Genomic DNA, 18,448 nt, shown 5'->3' with positions numbered 1-18,448 from the left:
TAGCTGGCTTTAAAATGCAAACTTTGCCAAAATTGCTTTATTACTTTCGTACGGTACCAGTCCATATCCGGATGTCCTACTTTAACTCTCTAAACAGTATGCTCCGTCATCTTCTCTGGAAGGGCAAGTTGGCCAAAATCCCATTTTCAATAATGATTCGTTCGAAAACAATGGGGGGTCCTGGCCTTCCCAACTTGCGCAATTACTATCAAGCAGCCCTTCTGGATCAATTACAAGCCTGGTTCGAGCCCTCCACGGATAAGCTGTGGGTTTCCATCGAAAAGGTGATTCTCCTGGGAAGAGATGTCCCCTCCTTACTGATGGCTACTACCCTAAATAGACCAATATATCACCCCAGTTTCCCATCCATAGATGCTACTCTGGATGCCTGGAGGGCTGTGTCCTCCCGCCTCCAAAGTCACATCACTACTCATAATGTAGAGCTTTCCCTAGCCATGTATGAGTTCCCAATTCCGTCCTTGAAAATCCCCAGAGGGACTGACCTTAAAACACCCCCTACCGACTCTACCTTGCACAAGCTAATAGGTCCCACTACTATGCAAATGCTCAACTTAAATACTATCATGTTAGCTATCCTGAGACTACCTGCACCTTGCCATCTGCGGTATGGCAATACCTTACCTCACGACTACACAAACCAAAAAGGTATTTCGTGGTTTTACACCTACTTACAAACCCGGTCTAAATCCAATAAAATCGCGAGTATGCTTAACTGGGAAAAGGATCCTCAGGCTACCTATACCCCTAAAGAGTGGGGTCTAGCCTCGCTTTCTATTCTCAAAACATCCCACTGCACGAATCCTTGGGAACTGGCCATGAAACTTCTTCATAGGAGTTAATTAACCCCTGTACGCTTGAACCGCATGTTAACTCAGTCCTCTGACTTGTGCTGGAGAGGCTGTAACGGCACAGGCACCTTACTACATATAATGTTAAGCTGCGAACGCTGTGGCCAGACTGATAGCCCAAGTCACAGGTTTGATTTTCTCACTTTAAGCAGATCTTGCGATCTTGAACTTACAAATTGATAGTTTTCCCAAACAATACAGACCAATTATAACCCATATTCTAATAGCAGCGTGGCTAGCTATCACATCTAAATGGAACTCACTTGAGGCACCAAATGTCACAGATGTAATTAGTAGAGTGCAGACACATTGCACCTATGAGGAACTCTTTGCCTTTCGCAATGGTTCGCTTAAACGGTTCTCGAACGTATGTTCAGTTCCCGAAAACACACCCTAAATAGGGTACAGCCCGAGTTCATAATGTTCTCTTGATGATGATCTATCGTTGACAGGTTTGGTGTTTTTTTGTACTTTTCTTTTTTTTTGGTTTCATCCCCCCTTTTTCTTTTTATTGTCTGTCTGAACCCTTTCTCCACACTTATTGTTATTTTTGCTCCTCGTGCTCTCCAATGGTCAACTACTGCCTAGGTGTTCACAACTCTCACCCTTGACCACCATTGGGTCATCACGTTCCTATTGGCAATACTCCTTAGCACCTAGATGGGACCTGGACAGGGACACAGTTATTGCTCCCATTGGGGGTGTCCAAATCCAGGTCTCACCATGAACTATACTCAGAGAAAGCTATGGGATGCATTTGTACCTTGCTGCTCCGGGTGGCGGCTTGTTTGTCACTCTGTTGCCTTATTGATCTTATGTTATTTATGATTAACTGCACTAGACAAATGTCTCTACTAATGCATCTTATCTTGTTATTGCATTGTCCAACTGTTGGACACTCTGAATGTTTGTAAGCTTTTACTGACCTTGTTTTAAATTTAATAACAACTAAATGAACGAAAAAGGGGGGGGGGGGGCGTTTGGGACTTTAAATGAGACGCACGGTGGGATGTGCCCTGCGTCTCCATCCCTGTTCAATTTTCTATATGCATTAGGGATGGGGACATATGACCTCGGTAAAAAGGCACTAAAAATGTAACCGCATGCAACTGGCGTATATATTTTCCAGCCTCAATGTGCTATGTCAAACAGGTCCCCCTCAGACCAGTTAGGGGGTTCTGTGCGTTCTTTTTGTATGCTGTAATTATATATATATATATTATATTATATATATCTCAATTATTAAATCCCCCTTAGATCAATTAGGGGGCTTTATGCATTCATCTTGTATGGTTTACTAATTGTACCCTGTAGTATTTTAATTTTTGCATCTGTTCTTCTGTTGCAATTTGGTATGGGCTGCCTTGGGGGATGGGCTGGCTGCTGCCAGTTTATTCTTACCAGGAGCTGCGATGTGCGCTTTCCCCTTCGCCCTCTGTGGCGCGGGGGATCTGGTGGGCGGCGGCACGCCCGGCACGTGACGTCATTTTGGCGCCATTGTGCAGACAGCCTTACTGCACTCCCAGTGTATAAAGGTTGCTTGCGGGTTGGTCTGCCTTTGCGTATATTACCCTAAAGATCGGGTTTACCCATTACCCGATGTTTACACAGTTGTGACGCTGGGACCACAGCGTGGGTTGGTGTCTGACGGATGGGGGCACAGCTGGCTGTAGTCTGGTCTATGGCTCTGGTATTGCTTTTTATACTTGTCTCCCGATACTCACCCTAAATACCTTTTCACACCCATGGCTTTCAGTTTGGTTCTTCCCTCTTCCTTAGAGTGTTATTTATGCCTGCACCGTGTCACACTTTTCATGTGTGCTTCCATGTTTGCGGCTCTTTCTCCCTCACTTGGTTTTATTTACATTGGACTACTGAGCCCCATACATTTCTGTTCCATTTCTCTTATTCTCACTTGGTGTCACCTCTATTACTCTCATGGATCCTTTTCTTTATATTTGCACTTTGCAAGCAGCACTATGATATATCCTTATCTCATTCACATATTTTTACTAAGTATATATTTTTACATATATTTTTGGACATCCTCTTTTGCTGCTTACATACATATACCGTATTTTCCGGCGTATAAGACGACTGGGCGTATAAGACGACCCCCCTATTACACGGTCTACCAGTAATACTTATACTTAGGTTAAATTGGAGATATTATACTCGGCGTATAAGACGACCTCCCATTTTTGGGGGATTTTTTTGAGGTTCAAAAGTAGTCTTATACGCCAGAAAATACAGTATTTTAATATATATTTTTATTCCATTTAGTTTAGGCCACACTCTCTGGTGTGAGGTGTTTCCGTCTTTGCCCACCTGCCCTGTGAGCCCTCAGCTCCCGTGGGAGACCCCTGGTGCCATGTCCTACCTCCTATGCCAATACCTACTCAATTTGCAACGTAAGCTTTGGTATATTGGGGGATTCACTCTCCCCCCTTCGTTTGTCCAGCCTTCATTTTATATAATTTTTGCTGATCCTCACACATTTATACATATACATTTTCTTGGTATGAACTAAACATCTACTCCTGATGAAGTGGTACAGTTGGTCCACGATACGCGTCAAGTCCATTGATGTTATGATCAACTATTCTACCATTGATGCAACTTTGAGTCCAATAATTTTGTGATTTTTATCCAACCACCAAACTTTCAATACCCATATTATCTTTATGAACACTGGATTTGAGGATGATTTACCAGTTTTTCCATTTCTCTGAGGAATTTCGTTCTACCATTATTTTGAACAATTTTAATGATTATGTTCACCATTTGTTACATCAATAAATTTTATTTTATTGTCCCCGACAGCCTGGTCATGTTTTTAATTTTAAGTCCCGACCCTCCTCTTCTATTCAATTGAACAGGAGATGCACGGCACATCCCACCGTGCCTCTCATGTAAAGTCCCAAACTTCCCCACTTTTTCTATTAAAAAAGAGCAACAATTCAGAAAAAAAAAAAAAATAATATTTTTCACTTTCTGCTACTGTATATAACATTCTCAAAAAAAAAAAAAAAAGTTTACATTTTAGGCCAATTTGTTTTCTGCTACATATTTTTGGTATAAAAAAAAAATTAAATCGTAATAAGCGTATTTTGGTTGGTTTGCGCAAAAGTTATCGCATCTACTAACTACAGGAAAGATTTTTTATTTTATTTTTATTTTGTTACTACTAATGGCGGCGATCTGCGATTTTTAGCAGGACTGCGACATTGCCGCGGATAGATCAGACCCCTGACATTGACACTTTTTGGGGGACCAGTGACATTACTACAGTAATCAGTGTTAAAAATATTCACTATTACTGTAATAATGACACTGGCAGGGAAGGGGTTAAAATTGTGGGTGATCAAGGGGTTAAATGTGAGCCTAGGGGATTGATTCTAACAGTGGGGGGGCGTGGCTTGTTAAATGATCATTGAGACCTGTGATCCTATATAGAAGGGTCACAGGGGCTCTGATCATTCCAGGGAGAAGAAAGGTCAGCTGTGTTTACAACAGCTGACCATTCTCTTAGCGGGGAGAGATCACGGGTGTGAGGCGGCAATCGGCATGCCCTGAGCATCGGAGTCCCCGCTTCCGAGGGGGGGTGGGAGAGCACCCCCTAGCTGCAGGCGCAGTAAAAAAGGCAGCGGGCGGTCGGGAAGAGGTTAAAAAAAGTTTCACTTTTGAATTGAACAGAAATAAATTAACTTTTTAATGATGATCTAGTTTTATGAGATGCACCTGTATACCCTAAATCTCTTTATGCTTTAAAGGTTAAGTTGACCTTTGGGCCATGTTAGGCGTTACACCCATATTAAGGGTGTAGCATGTTCCTTTACATGCAAAGCTCAACCCCCATTCCCCCCCCCACACACATTGCTGGTGCAATGCTCTGCAGGCTCCTATGAAAAAATTGCACATTTTTTTCCTGCAAAAAACAAGTGCAAAAAATATGTTAACTTATCCTTTAATGCTCTTGTCTAGAGGAGATGCAATAATGCTATAGAACATGTCCATGGGAGAGAAAATAATGTAGAAGTAAAAAAAGGTAAGTTATTTTTGTTTTTACCTACTATAAAACTGCAATAATCTCAGGTTAAACATATCACTAGGGAACAATAAAATAAAACTATTGTAGCTGACCAATTATGACCCAAAATGCTGCATTTTTCCACTTGCCTGGATGGTCTTGGTGAGGCTTATTGCAGAGGAGACCAAAAAAGTTGGAGGGTGAAGGGCCACTGCTGGTGCACTCCTCTTAAGACTTATTTTCTCTCGTGCATCCATCCTGGAATTCAGCTTTTGCCGGGCATCCTGCAATTTACCCTTTATACGGAAGCGAGCATCTTTGGCTATCAGTTTTTCTCTGGCATCTTTTATTCCTAGTTTGAGACGTGCATCCATTACACCAATTTTCTGTCGAGCATCAAAAGGTCTCGGGAAACTAGTGACAAGTGGACGGCTACTTACTGAAGTATGCAATTTGGATCTCACAGTTACTCTGTTACTAACCCTAGAAAATCAAAGAAAAAAAAAAATTATAAAAAAACAAAAATCAGCTGTAAACACCTTCCCCACCACCAAATAAAGCTCTCAAAAGTAAAGTATTCAGACCCCTTCACTTTTTTCAATTTTGTAATGTAGCCTGATACTACAGTTATTTACGTAAATTTTTTTTTTCCTATCTATGCATGGATATACACTCAGTACCCCATAATGACAAGGTGAAAACGGTTTTAGAAGTGTCTGGATGTATTAGGAAGAAAAAAAAAAAAAAATCTTAAAATATCATGTACTTAAAGTGTTACTAAACCCTCCAAGTCCTCTGTGAATGGAAAACTGCAAGGTCTGGTGGCCTTTGCACCTGTCAACTTGTAGTTTCTATTAAACCACCACAGCACTGTAAGCGCTGTGGTAGTCCATTCATTCTTCCTGTCAGCATGCATTGGCTTCCTCGTACGAGATACAAGCAGGCCAATACACTGACAGATCTGCAGGGGACCTGCATGGCACCAGCGATCTACTGATCGCTGGTGCAATGCTTTACATGCTCCTGCAACAAAAGTTAATGTAATTTTTTTTATCTGCAAAAAAAAAAAAAAAAAAAATATGTGCTTTTATTTTTTTCTTCATAGTGAACTTACCATTGTGCTTATAAGTTTACATACTCTTGACAAAATTTATGATTTCTTAGCCATTTTTCCAAAAATATGAACACAATCTTTTTCACTCATGGTTAGGGTTTGGCTGAAACCATTATCAATCAACTGTGTTTACTCTTTTAAAATTATAATAACGGAAACTATCCAAATGACCCTGATCAAAAGTTTACATACCCTGGTGATTTTGGCCTGATAACAGGTAATTGAACTGTATAAAAAACAGGAAAGGAATATAAAAAGAGATCCAAGGAATTGAGAATGCCAATCAGCAGTGTTCAAACTCTAATCAAGAAGTGGAAAATGAGGGGTTCTGTTGAAACAAAACCACGGTCAGGTAGATCAACTAAAATTTCAGCCACAACTGCCAGAAAAATTTATCAAGATGCAAAGTAAAAAAAAAAAAAAAAAAAAAAACTTCCGGTGAAATACAGGGACTCTCTGAAAACATGAGGTGTGGTTGTTTCAAGATGCACAATAAAGGAGGCACTTTAAGAAAGATGGGCTGCATGGATCGCCAGAAGAAAAACTACTACGCAAATGCCACAAAGTATCCGCATACAATACGCCAAACAGCACAGACACAAGCTTCAAACCTTCTGGCATAAAGCCATTTGGCGTGAAGAGACCAAAATTGATCTTTTTGGCCACAACCATAAACGCTACATTTTGAGAGGAGTCAAAAAGGCCTATGATGAAAAGGTACACCATTCCTACCGTGAAACATGCAGGTGGATCGCTGATGTTTTTGGGAGGTGTGAGCTACAAAAAAGGCACAGGAAATTTGGTCAGAATTGATGGCAAGATGAATGCAGTAGGTTATCAAAAAATACCAGAGGAAAACTGGCATTCATCAGCTTGAAAGCTGCGCATGGGACGTACTTGGACATTCAAACATGACAATGATCCTAAACACAAGGCCAAGTCGACTTGTCATTGGCTACAGCAGAATAAAGTGAAGGTTCTGGAGTGGCCATCTCAGTCTCCTGACCTCAATATCATTGAGAAACTCTGGGTAGATCTCAAGCGTGCAGTTCATGCAAGACAGCCCAAGAAATTACAGGAACTGGAGGCTTTTTCCCCAGTAAGAATGGGCAGCTTTACCATCTGAGAAGATAAAGAGCCTCATCCACAAATCCCACAAGAGACTTCAAGCGGTCATTGATGTTAAAGGGGTGTAGTACGGGTCTATGTTCTTAATTGATTTACAAAGAACTTGGCATTAGTTATTAACTATGATAGTTTAAGAGCCCATTCACACTAGCACAACTTGTTTGTGAGGCGACTTGTGTAGCCCCAGGTCGCTTGACATAAAAAGCAAAGTTAAATCAATCAGTGCCGTCTTAATTGGCACTACTGAAGTCGCTCTGACTTCAGAAAAGGGTCCTGTACTACTTTGAGGCGACCTGTGATCTGACTGTCCCATATACTTCAATGGGAGTCGCCTCATCTTAATTGAAGCGACTTATCAGACTTTCCAGGAAGAAGAAAGATTAGCCAGGCATTCCCCACAGACAAAGTCGCCAGTCTCTCTTCACAAGTCTCTTCACAAGTCTCTTCACAAGTCTCTTCACAAGTCTCTTCACAAGTCTCTTCACAAGTCTCTTCACAAGTCTCTTCACAAGTCTCTTCACAAGTCTCTTCACAAGTCTCTTCACAAGTCTCTTCACAAGTCTCTTCACAAGTCTCTTCAAGTCACGGGGCGACTTTCTGGTCGTGGTAGTGTGAACCGGCTCTTAAGGTCATCACGTGTGTGTGTGTATATATACACATATATATTGCAATGTTTGGGGAATCAGCTGGATCACAGGACACAGGTGTTGCAACCAAAGAAATGTTTATTAACTTAAACAGGCTTCATAACAGCAAAAAAACAAGGAAAAAAACAGTCTCACCGACTTGAAGAGTTCAGAGCTGCCTTTGCAGTCAAACAGTCCCAACTTTTGAAGAGGGTAACTTTTCCTGGCAACAGGTTCCCAGTCAGCACACTTGACATGCACCCTCTGGGCTGTACAAAAGTCCACCATCCACAGTCTCCTCTATGCTCCACAACACCCAATCTACAACTTCCTGTCCTTCTTAAACCCACTTCCTCTGATAATGATTTAACCCCTTTTGTTCCCTTAAAAGGGACCAGAGCCCAAACAGAGGGGAAATATAGCGTCCTTCACGGACCCACCCTCGAAGACCTGTACAACATATATACACACACTTCTGTATACTGAATGGCTCTCCCATTCCTGCATACATTGATCTTTCTGACCTCGCAGATGGTCACATTGTCTCTGGATCATTATAGCCATTCTTTTGTTAGAACTGGATAAAACCAGCTTATTAGCACCTTTTTCACATATAAAATACCTTACCAGCTAAATATTAGAAGAGCCTCGCCCAGGACATACATGTGAATAAGTGCCTGGAGATATAAAGATTGTCGATTCCAGAACTTTGATGACTTCAGAAGTTAAGGGGTTCCCTGGATTGGAACTGAATTTGATTCATCATCTGTATTCCATATTTAATCAAAGCTAAGTAAATCTTATTACTATACTTCTTGTATGTGGTCTTAATTGTACTTCATCCACAAACCTGAAACGGTAAAAATATGAACCTACCAATAAATGAATATGTTACAAGGGGGCAGTACAAGGTATTAGGAACTAGGGTATGTAAACCTTTGATCAGGGCCATTTGGGTAGTTTCTGTTGTCATTATGATTTAAAAAGAGTAAAACAAAGTAGATTGATAATAAATGGCTTCAGCCAAACACAAACTGAGTGAAAGAAAAGTTTGTGCGTTATTCATATTCTCTGAAAAATGGCCAAGAAATCAAATTCTGCCAGGGTATGTAAACTTATGAGCACAACTGTATTCTTTTAAGTATTTTGAGTCTTTACCCGGTACATTGCTGAAGCATCTTTGACAGCAATTACAACCAAGTCTTTTTGGGTGTGATGTGACAAGCTTGGCACACCTGGGATAGGGGGATTTTTCACCTTTCTTTGAAAATCCTCTCAATCAGGTTAGATGGAACAAATCGGTGGACAGGCATTTTCAGGTCTCTCCAGAAATTTTCAATAGGGTTTAAGTCATGGCTCTGGCTTGGCCACTCTAGGAAATTCAGAGTTGTCCCTAAGCCCCTCCTGTGTGGTCATGACTGTGTGCTTAGGATTATTATGTTGGAAGTTGAACCTTTGGACCAGTCTGAGGGGTCCCGAGTGCTGTGGAACAGGTTTTCATTGAAGAAATTTCTGGACTTTGCTATATTTAGCTTTCCCTCAACCCTGACCAGTCTCAGTCCCTGCTGCTGAACAACACCACCACAGCATGATGCTGCCACCATGCTTCACTTGTAGAATGGTATTGGGCAGGTAACAGTGTCTGGTTTCCTTCAGACATAACATTTAGAATCAAGGCCAAACCGTTCAATCTTGGTTTTATCAGACCAGAGAATGTTGTTCTTCGCAGCTGGAGACCTTCAGGTGCTTTTTTGGCTAACTTTCACTCAGCACTTAGACTGCCATCTATCCACTCTGCAACAATGCCCAGATTGGTGGAGGGCGCTGAAGTAATTGTTGTCTTTCTGGAAATTTGTCCCATCGCCACAAAAGATCTCTGGAGCTCATTAAGGGTGACCATCAGGTTCTTGGTCACCTCTTACTAAGGCCCTTATCCAGATATAGTTTAGTCAGGCGAACAGCTCTTGGAAGAGTCCTGGTTGTGCCAAACATCTTCCATTTGAGCATTATGGAGGCCACAGTGCTCTTGGGAACCTTCAGTGCAGAATTTTCTTTTTTTTCATAGTCTTTCCTAGATCAACACCTTGCAATAATCCAGTTTCTGGCAGGCAGTTAATATGACCTTATGGCTTTTGCCCTGATGCAGTACGCATTTTAGAGGAGGTGTCTGCCTTTCCAAATCGTGTCTAATCAACCTACATAAATTTACCACAGGTGGACTCTAATGAAGATGTAGAAATATCTCAGTAACGATCAAGAACAATGGGAGGCAACTGAGATATATATTCAAGTGTTCTTGCCAAGGGTCTTAATACTTATGCCAGTGTGAATTTTTAGCTTTTCCTCTTTTCATAAATTTGCCAGCATTTCTAAAATTCTGGTTTCACTTTGTAATTATGGGGAAAGAAGAAAGAAGAAGAAAAAAGAAAGAAGAAGAAAAAAGAAGAATTGAAATGACTGCAGTATAAAGCTGCTACAAAATTGAAAAAAGTGAAGGGGGTCTGAATACCTCATAAATACACTGTTTTATATATATATATATATATATATATATATATATATATATATATATATATATATATACATATATACACACACACACATACATACATACATACATACATACATATACATATATATATATATATATACATATACATATATATACATATATATACATATATATATATATATATATATATATATATATATATATATATATATATATATATATATATATATATATATATATACATACATACACACACATACATACAATTTTTTTTTTGTTTTTTTTTTTTATTTCATTCTATCATACACACACATACAAATATAAATCTTTTCATGTGACAACAATGAAGAAATTACACTTTGCTACAATGTACAGCTTGTATAACAGTGTAAATTTGTGGTCCCCTCAAAATAACTCAACACAGCCATTAATGTCTAAACTGCTGGCAACAAAAGTGAGTACAGCCACAAGTGAAAATGTCCAAATTGGGCCCAATTAGCCATTTTCCCTCCCGGTGTCATGTGACTCAGGGCCCAATTCACTATATCGCGTCTACGCGATCGACTCAAATATAGCGATGTGGCGAACGTGAGAGGGCGAGATCGAATTTCACTAGAACGCCGGAGGAAAGATTATTGCAATTCTGAATTCACTAATGTCGAATAACGTCAGAGAGCGAAAAAAGTTGCGCTAAAAGCACGACTGTTTTGTTCTAAATCAAGTTTTCAGCATGAAAAAAATAGCACAAATTTTTCTGAAAGATGTGGTATATCATTTGGAGATCACCTGCTTTTAAAAACTGTACAAAAAAAAAAAAAAAAAAAAAAAGTGAAATCTAAAAAGATTTTCACAAAAAAGTGAAAAAAAAATCTCCCACAGTCTACGGCTGGGAGGCAGCACATGTGCGCGTGCTCAACGCCAGAATAAACCTGAAAAATAACGTTTTTCAAATCGCAAGCTGCCGATATAGTAAATTCGGTACCGCGCATTCGCTAAATTGGTTAAAACCAGGCGATAAAAGAGGCGAGCAGTACAGAAATAAAATGTTTAAAATGCACACATTTGATATTCCTATCAATTGCTGAATTCTTAAAACCATTATCCTTTCTATATTTTTAGGGTTCACTACTCAATCATTTTTGTTGTAACAGTGTTAGAAATTGCTTCAAACTTTTACAAATGTAATTTTTTTTTTTTTGGGGGGGGGGGGGTAACAATTATTCTTGCTCGCTATGTATCAAGCAAGACTATCTCTTCCCGCCCCCCCCCCCCAAAAACAAAAATATATTATTTCTTTTTTTTAAATCAGAAACAAAGTTTATTGAACAAAACAGAAAATTCACAGGCTTCACACAACAAGCTCTCTTGCAAAGAGCATAAGCAGTCAAATATAAGAAACATAACATCCCCAGAAGAATGCATTCCCATCAAAACAGAGCACATCTATGCACCCCGGAATGGTTACACCATAGAGCATACAATACCCTCCCCACATCCACAATCAAAACACAAAGGGCGCTATTGCAATAAGCGATCCATGATGAGATCAGCAGGGGCCAGGCCCGGTTGTGCCAACCACCCAGCCCAGATTTTGTCATATTGTAGTGGGACACCTCTATGCTGATAAATTAGGCGTTCATATCGTAGAGTAGTGCCAACTGCCCTCACCCACATCTCCAGCGAGGGAGGGGATGGAGACGTCCAGTGCTGCAAAATAAGTTTCCGGGCCTGAAAAAAAGACCTTGACAACGCTAATCGCACGTTGACATCAGGCGAGTAGTCCACCATGCCAAGGAGGCACGGCTTTGGATCCACCGGCACAGATAAGGAGAATGCAGCGTTAACAGGCTGGACCACCGCCGTCCAATACCTGTGAAGCTTGGGGCAACGCCACAGAAGGTGAATGAGGTCTCCACAATCCCTACTACACCTGGTGCACAAGGAGTCAGTTCTAAGACCCATCCTATAAAGGCGGAGGGGGTGCGGTGCACCCAGGGGAGTATGTAAAGTTAGGAGAGTCGCTGCGCAACGCCAAGGGAGCATGTACGCACCGACTCCAAGGCCTCATCCCACTGATCATCGCTGCTAACTTTAACATCTGCCTCCCAATGAGATTTAGCAGGGCTAGGAAATTTCTCCAAGTAGTCAGTCAGCGTCAGTCAGCAGCACAGAATAACATTCCGAAATAAACCCTTTAGTCGTAACGCAGTGCCTCATCATAGTAAAAACTGGAGTCGGGGACAGTTCCGGGCACAGCAAGGAGGGCTGAGCTCGGACTGCGTGCCTCAGTTGCAAATATTAAAACAGCATGCTCGGAGGTAAGTCATAGTCTGCACTAAGCTGGGCAAAGTCCAGAAAGCGTCCCCGGAGGAACACCTGCTTAAGGTGAGTAATTCCCCGCGCTTGCCAACGCGCCGCACATGGCAGTTTGGCCAGCTCTGGATAGGTCAAGTTGTCCCAAAGTAAACTATATTCAGTAGAGCCAGTAGCCCCCTGCAACTGTTTCGCCTTAGTCCATATTTTGTGCATTAATCTATAGGTGGGAAAAACGGAATTTTTGTAAAATCTTACCTGTAAAATTCCTTTCTCTGAGTCCTCCGACAGTCGCCGCCCACTTCATATTCATCACCAATGGGGTTATGTCCTTTATTCCGTAGGAGTAGCTAGGCAATAGAATATGTTAGTACAAAGACTTTTAACATATCCCACCCCCAGGGGGTGGTCCCCTCAGTACATAACCCTCCACTTCCTGTATCCAACTCAGTTTCAGTGGAATAGCAGTAGAGAGTACATCAAAACCCCAAAAGAGGGGCGGGGGCGGCGACTGTCGGAGGACTCAGAGAAGGGAATTTTACAGGTAAGATTTTACAAAAATTCCGTTTTCTCTTACGTCCTCCGACAGTCGCCGCCCACTTCATATTCATCACCAATGGGGATGTCCCAAAGCAGTGTAAATATGAGGGGTGGGAAGAACTCAGCCGCGCCCAAGGCAACGCCGTCTCCCCATCAGAGAAAGGAACCTTACCAAAGGAAGGAAACCAGTTGGGCATAAGAACAAAACACTCGCTCAACAGGAGCAAGAAAACCCAGGGAAAAAACAAAAATCCCAAAAAGCCAAAGAACCCGTAACAAGGGCTCTAGGAAACTGCCGCACTAAGAACCTTGCGGCCAAAGGAAGCAACAGCCGATGCCTGAACATCTACTCTGTAGAATATCGTGAAAGTGTGTACAGTCGACAAGTCGCCGCCTCACACACCTGGGCCACAGAGGCCCCATGACGACAGGCCCAAGACGTACTCAGAGATCTGGTAGAGTGCGCCTTCACAGGTACAGGGGGAACTTTCCCCCTCAAAGCATAGGCCTGATCAATGGTCCGTCAGATCCATATGGCGATTGTAGAAGCCGACGCCGCCATGCCCTTCCGAGAACCTCCCGGAAGGACAAACAAGGCATCCGACTTACGAGAAGACTCAGTCGATCTGAGATAGACTCTAATCGCCCGGACAACATCCAAGGAGTGAATCAACACCTCCGTCGGAAGCTTTGGCTTCGCGCAAAGCGAAGGTTTGACAATGTCCACATTGAGATGAAAGTCCGAAACCCTTTTTGGAAGAAAAGAAGGGTTAGGTCGCAAGACCACCTTGTCCAAATGCACAACCAGACACGGAGACTTGCAGGACAAGGCTGCCAGCCCCGACACTCGACGAGTCGAGGTGATAGCCACCAAAAAGGCGACCTTCTTGGATAACAAAGACAGCGAGATCTCCCTGAACCTTTCAAAAGGAGCACGCTGCAATACTGATAGAACTAGATTCAAGTCCCAAGGGGGAAGAGGGTCCCTCCTAGGAGGGATCAGATGACGTACCCCCCGCACAAAAGTGCCAACCAAAGAATCAGATACCACAGGCCGTTGAAAAAGAACGGCCAAAGCAGACACCTGACCCTTGATCGTGGCCAGCGCCAGACGCTGGTCAACACCCGTCTGAAGGAAGGGCAACACCCTAGACACCGAATAAGTGTCAGGAGAGAAACCCCTGGATTCGCACCAGGCAAAATACGCCTTCCAAGTACGGTAATAAACCTTCCCCGAGGAAGACTTCCTCGCATTTATTAAGGTGTGAATGAACTCAGGGGAAAGACCCCTGTTCTGCAGGACCTCGGATTTAACAGCCAGGCCGTCAAGACCAGCGACTGTAAAGCAGGATGGAAGATCGGTCCTTGCGACAGAAGATCTTCTCGAAGAGGCAGACGCCACGGGGCGTCGATTGCCAGATATACGAGGTCTGCGTACCAGGACCGGCGAGGCCAGTCCGGTGCCACAAGAATCACCGTGGTCGGTTCCGCGAAGGAACCTGGACAGCAATTGAATCGGTGGGAACGCATACATCAGTTGGTGCTGATGCCACGGGGCAACCAACGCGTCCGACGCGTCTGCCCGAGGATCGCGCGTCCTTGCCATGAACCGTGGTACTTTGTCGTTCAGACGAGACGCGAACAGGTCTACCTCCGGAAGACCCCACCTCGCGCACAACATCTGGAAGACAGCCGGGTGAAGGGACCATTCCCCCTGGTCCAGGGTCTGGCGGCTCAGATAATCCGCCTGCCAAACTTCCTCCCCCGGAATGTGAACTGCCGATATTGCCGGGACATGCGTCTCGGCCCAAGACAGAATCGCGGCCACGTCGCGCGCCGCCCAGGCACTCCTGGTGCCCCCTTGGTGAATGATGTAAGCCACCGCCGTGGCATTGTCCGTCTGCACCCGAACCGGGTAGCCGTGAAGATTGTCCGTCCAACGACAAAGACAGAGGAGTATCGCTCGCAGTTCCAGAACGTTGATCGGAAGGGAGGATTCCTCCGTCGACCAAACACCCTGGGCGGACAGAACGCCCAGAACACCACCCCAGCCCGACAGGCTGGCGTCCGTGGTGATCACCGTCCACGAAAGGGGACGAAAAGACTCGCCCCCCCGATACAGAGGGGGATTGAAGCCACCACAGAAGAGCCCTTCTGGTCCGAGAACTCAATGACATCTGGAGATCCAGAGACTGCGGACGCCCATCCCACTTGGACAATATCTCCGCTCGGAGATCCCGTGTGTGAAACTGGGCGAAGGGAATCGCCTCGAAAGCCGAGACCATCAATCCCAGACACCGCATGCACGTCCTAATGGACGAAGATGGAACGTCCCTGAGGGACCTGACTGCCTCCTGAAGAGCTGCGAGTTTTTCTTCCGGCAGGAAGACCTTCGCCTGGACAGAGTCCAGAATCATACCCAGGTAAGAAAACCGAACCGATGGGCACAATGTCGACTTTGGAAAATTGATCGTCCAACCAAACTCCTGCAGAGTCTGCAACGTGACGGACAGATCCTTCTCCAGACTCTGGCTGGTCGCAGACCGAACCAGAATATCGTCCAGATACCCCAGAACCGAAATGCCCTGGGCCCTCAACAAAGCCAGAACCGGTGCCAGCACTTTGGCGAACACCCTCGGAGCCGAGGCGAGATCAAAAGGCAACGCCACAAATTGGCAATGATCTTCCGCTATGGCGAATCGAAGGTACCTCTGGTGACCCTCGAAAATCGGGATGTGAAGATACGCATCCTTCAAATCGATGGAAGCCATGAACTCCCCCGGAACCAGGGCAGCCACCACCGACCGCAGGGATGCCATGCAGAACTTGCGCACCCGCACAAAGCGGTTCAGCGCCTTCAAGTCCAGAATCGGACGCACCTAGCCCTCCTTCCTGGGCACGGTGAGCAGATTGGAATAGAACCCTCGAAATCTGTCCCGATGAGGCACCGGGACCACCACTCCCTGAGCCCTCAGGTCCTGCACCGCTAGATGCAGGTCCCGCAAACGCTCCGGGGATAAGAGAAGACTTGAGGGAAAAAATCTGCTCTCCGGCCGAGAGAGAAACTCGATCTAGCAGCCAGATCGAACGATTTCCTGTGAATTGGGTGAGGGCGCCCCTTCAGGCCGCACTGTTGTGGGCCGCAGAACCGGATTGGCCGGACTTCTGCTTACCTGCCCCCGGCTTCCTGCGGGAGCCTTGACCCTTGGACGGCTTGCCCCAAAGTGTGACCGAAAAGGCACGAAAAGGACCCCTGAGGGGGCCGAAAGAAAGCATTCTTTTTTCCAGGAGCCGTCTCAGTCTTGTGGGATTGAGGTAAGAGCGTGCTCTTACCCCCCGTGACCCCTTTAATTAGGGCATCCAGGGATTCGCCAAAAAGGCGAGATCCATCAAAAGGCAGATTGGCCAAGGTCTTACGTGAAGATTGATCCACAGACCAACACTTCAACCAAACCAGGCGGCGAGATAACACCGCCACACTGTGTACACGTGCAGCCAACGGAACCATATCCAGGTCCGCATCACACAAATACATGACACCCTGGTGGATTTGATCCACCATATCCAAAGTCGCCTGGGGGGCAGAATCAGCCACCAGGACACGCCTAAGCACCTGCGTCCAGCTCGCGACCGCCTGGGCCGCCATAAGTGAAGCAATTAAAGCTTTTAACATAGAACCCATAATAGAATAGGTACGACGGGCAAGGGACTCCATCCTCTTGTCCGTGGCATCCCGGAACACCGGGGTGTCTTCAGCAGGAATCGCAGTGGACATGTTCAAAACTGCTAACGCATGGTCCACCGGAGGTGGGACACACCAACGCCCATCAGTAGCGGGCGTAAAAGGATAGCGCAGCTTAAACCTACTTGGTACAGCAAAAGGTTTGCGTATATTACGCCATCGTTCTTTCACAGCGCGCTGAAAATCATCAGTGCATGGAAACAACTGCGATGATTTGCGCCATTTCTGCGTCCCATAAGCCGCCAAGGCAGCTGGAGGACATGTGTCGTCCTCCAAACGCAGAGTTTGCTTGATAGAAGCAACCAATTCATCCATGATTGCAAGCTCTTCAGACGAGCCAGGGGGAGAATTATCAACCCCCTCTACCTCAGCCTCCATTTCTGACCCTATAAGGTCCAGGGAGGAACGAGACCCCGATAAGGAGATCTCTGCCACAGCAGCCCCAGTACCATCACCCTCTGAAACAGAGGAAATTGAAAACTCTGGGCCTTTTAGAGGATTGAGCAACCACCAGCATTTGCACCTGAGTCGCAAGGCTAGCCACAATCGCAGCCAAATCCCCCCCCGGGGGGGGGAAACCGCAGTCCCCTGGCTTCCCACTAATTTGGCAGGAAACTAGTATTCCTGAGAATCCATGCCCTTGTAGCAGCAAAAATAAAAGGGTGACCGCCCCTTTAAGAGAGCGCTGCGATCGTAGCCCACTCACACTAGGCATCCCACACAAGGGACCCCCACAGGGACAAGTATACCAAGGCAGGATACAGGGAATAAAAAGAAATGAACCTGGAGAGATCGGTGCTGCTGCTGCTGCCTGCGGTGCTCCCGAAGGAAAGGAAATGCTGATATGCAGGGCGCTCTATGAAAGCCTATGGAGGCTACAAGAAAATGGCCGCCATGCACGTGTACCATGCGGCCGGAGCGAGCACAGCCAAAATGGCGCCGTTTGGCGCCGAAAACGCCGCTCCCTCACCTCATGAAGGTGAAATGAAAATACACCATAAGTCATGAATAACATGGTGGACCGCCGCAGCGGCGCTGTAATGTGCCCCAAGCATGATAGCATCAAGCCCCACAGCACACAGCCGTTCACACAGTCAGACTGACACAGAGTGCAGCACAGCCCCCCCTCCATGCAGCCCACAGCATGCAGTGTGAGAGATAGGGAAACATCAATAGTGTGAACACAGGGCAAGGTAACACAGTCCCAGACTGACACCCCCCAGACAGACAGGTCCCCACATAGATACACTTACCTCTGACATGGCGTGGGGGACCCGCACAGGCGAACAAGCCGCTGTACATGAGACAGGGAGAGTCGCATCCAGGACGCAGCAGAAGGTGGGTTGAGAAACCGCACAGCGTCCAGTGAGGTAGCCACCTCACCCTAGCATCCCTGCACGGAACAGGAATGGGTCGTTCAGAAAACTCAGGAGCGGTACCTGACTGAACGCTCGATGGCGGGCTGAGAAGCCACTGACCCACAGCCTGCTACCAGGGGGGTCAGCCCGAGACGCAGCCCGCATGATCCTCTTCTTCCGAAGAACTAACTAACGCTGGTAAAATAACAGCTAACA

The 18,448-nt window shown here is 45.1% G+C and overlaps 1 protein-coding gene across 3 annotated transcripts in view; it reads right to left on the bottom strand.

Annotated features, from left to right (window-relative positions):
• The window catches only part of POLDIP3 (DNA polymerase delta interacting protein 3), a 610,789-nt gene that overhangs the window by 498,408 nt on the left and 93,933 nt on the right, over positions 1-18,448 (bottom strand). For all 3 annotated transcript variants that reach the window (XM_082265704.1, XM_082265705.1, XM_082265703.1), the window contains exon 2: positions 5,049-5,382. In XM_082265704.1, coding sequence (XP_082121830.1) covers positions 5,049-5,382 — 334 coding nt within the window. The remainder of the gene's footprint in view (positions 1-5,048; positions 5,383-18,448) is intronic.

Source organism: Pelophylax lessonae (assembly GCF_965119305.1).
Source record: "Pelophylax lessonae genome assembly, chromosome: 8".
NCBI classification, from domain to species: Eukaryota; Metazoa; Chordata; class Amphibia; order Anura; family Ranidae; genus Pelophylax; species Pelophylax lessonae.
The sequence above is the reverse complement of the archived record's forward strand: the minus strand, read 5'-3'. Positions and strand labels throughout refer to the sequence as shown.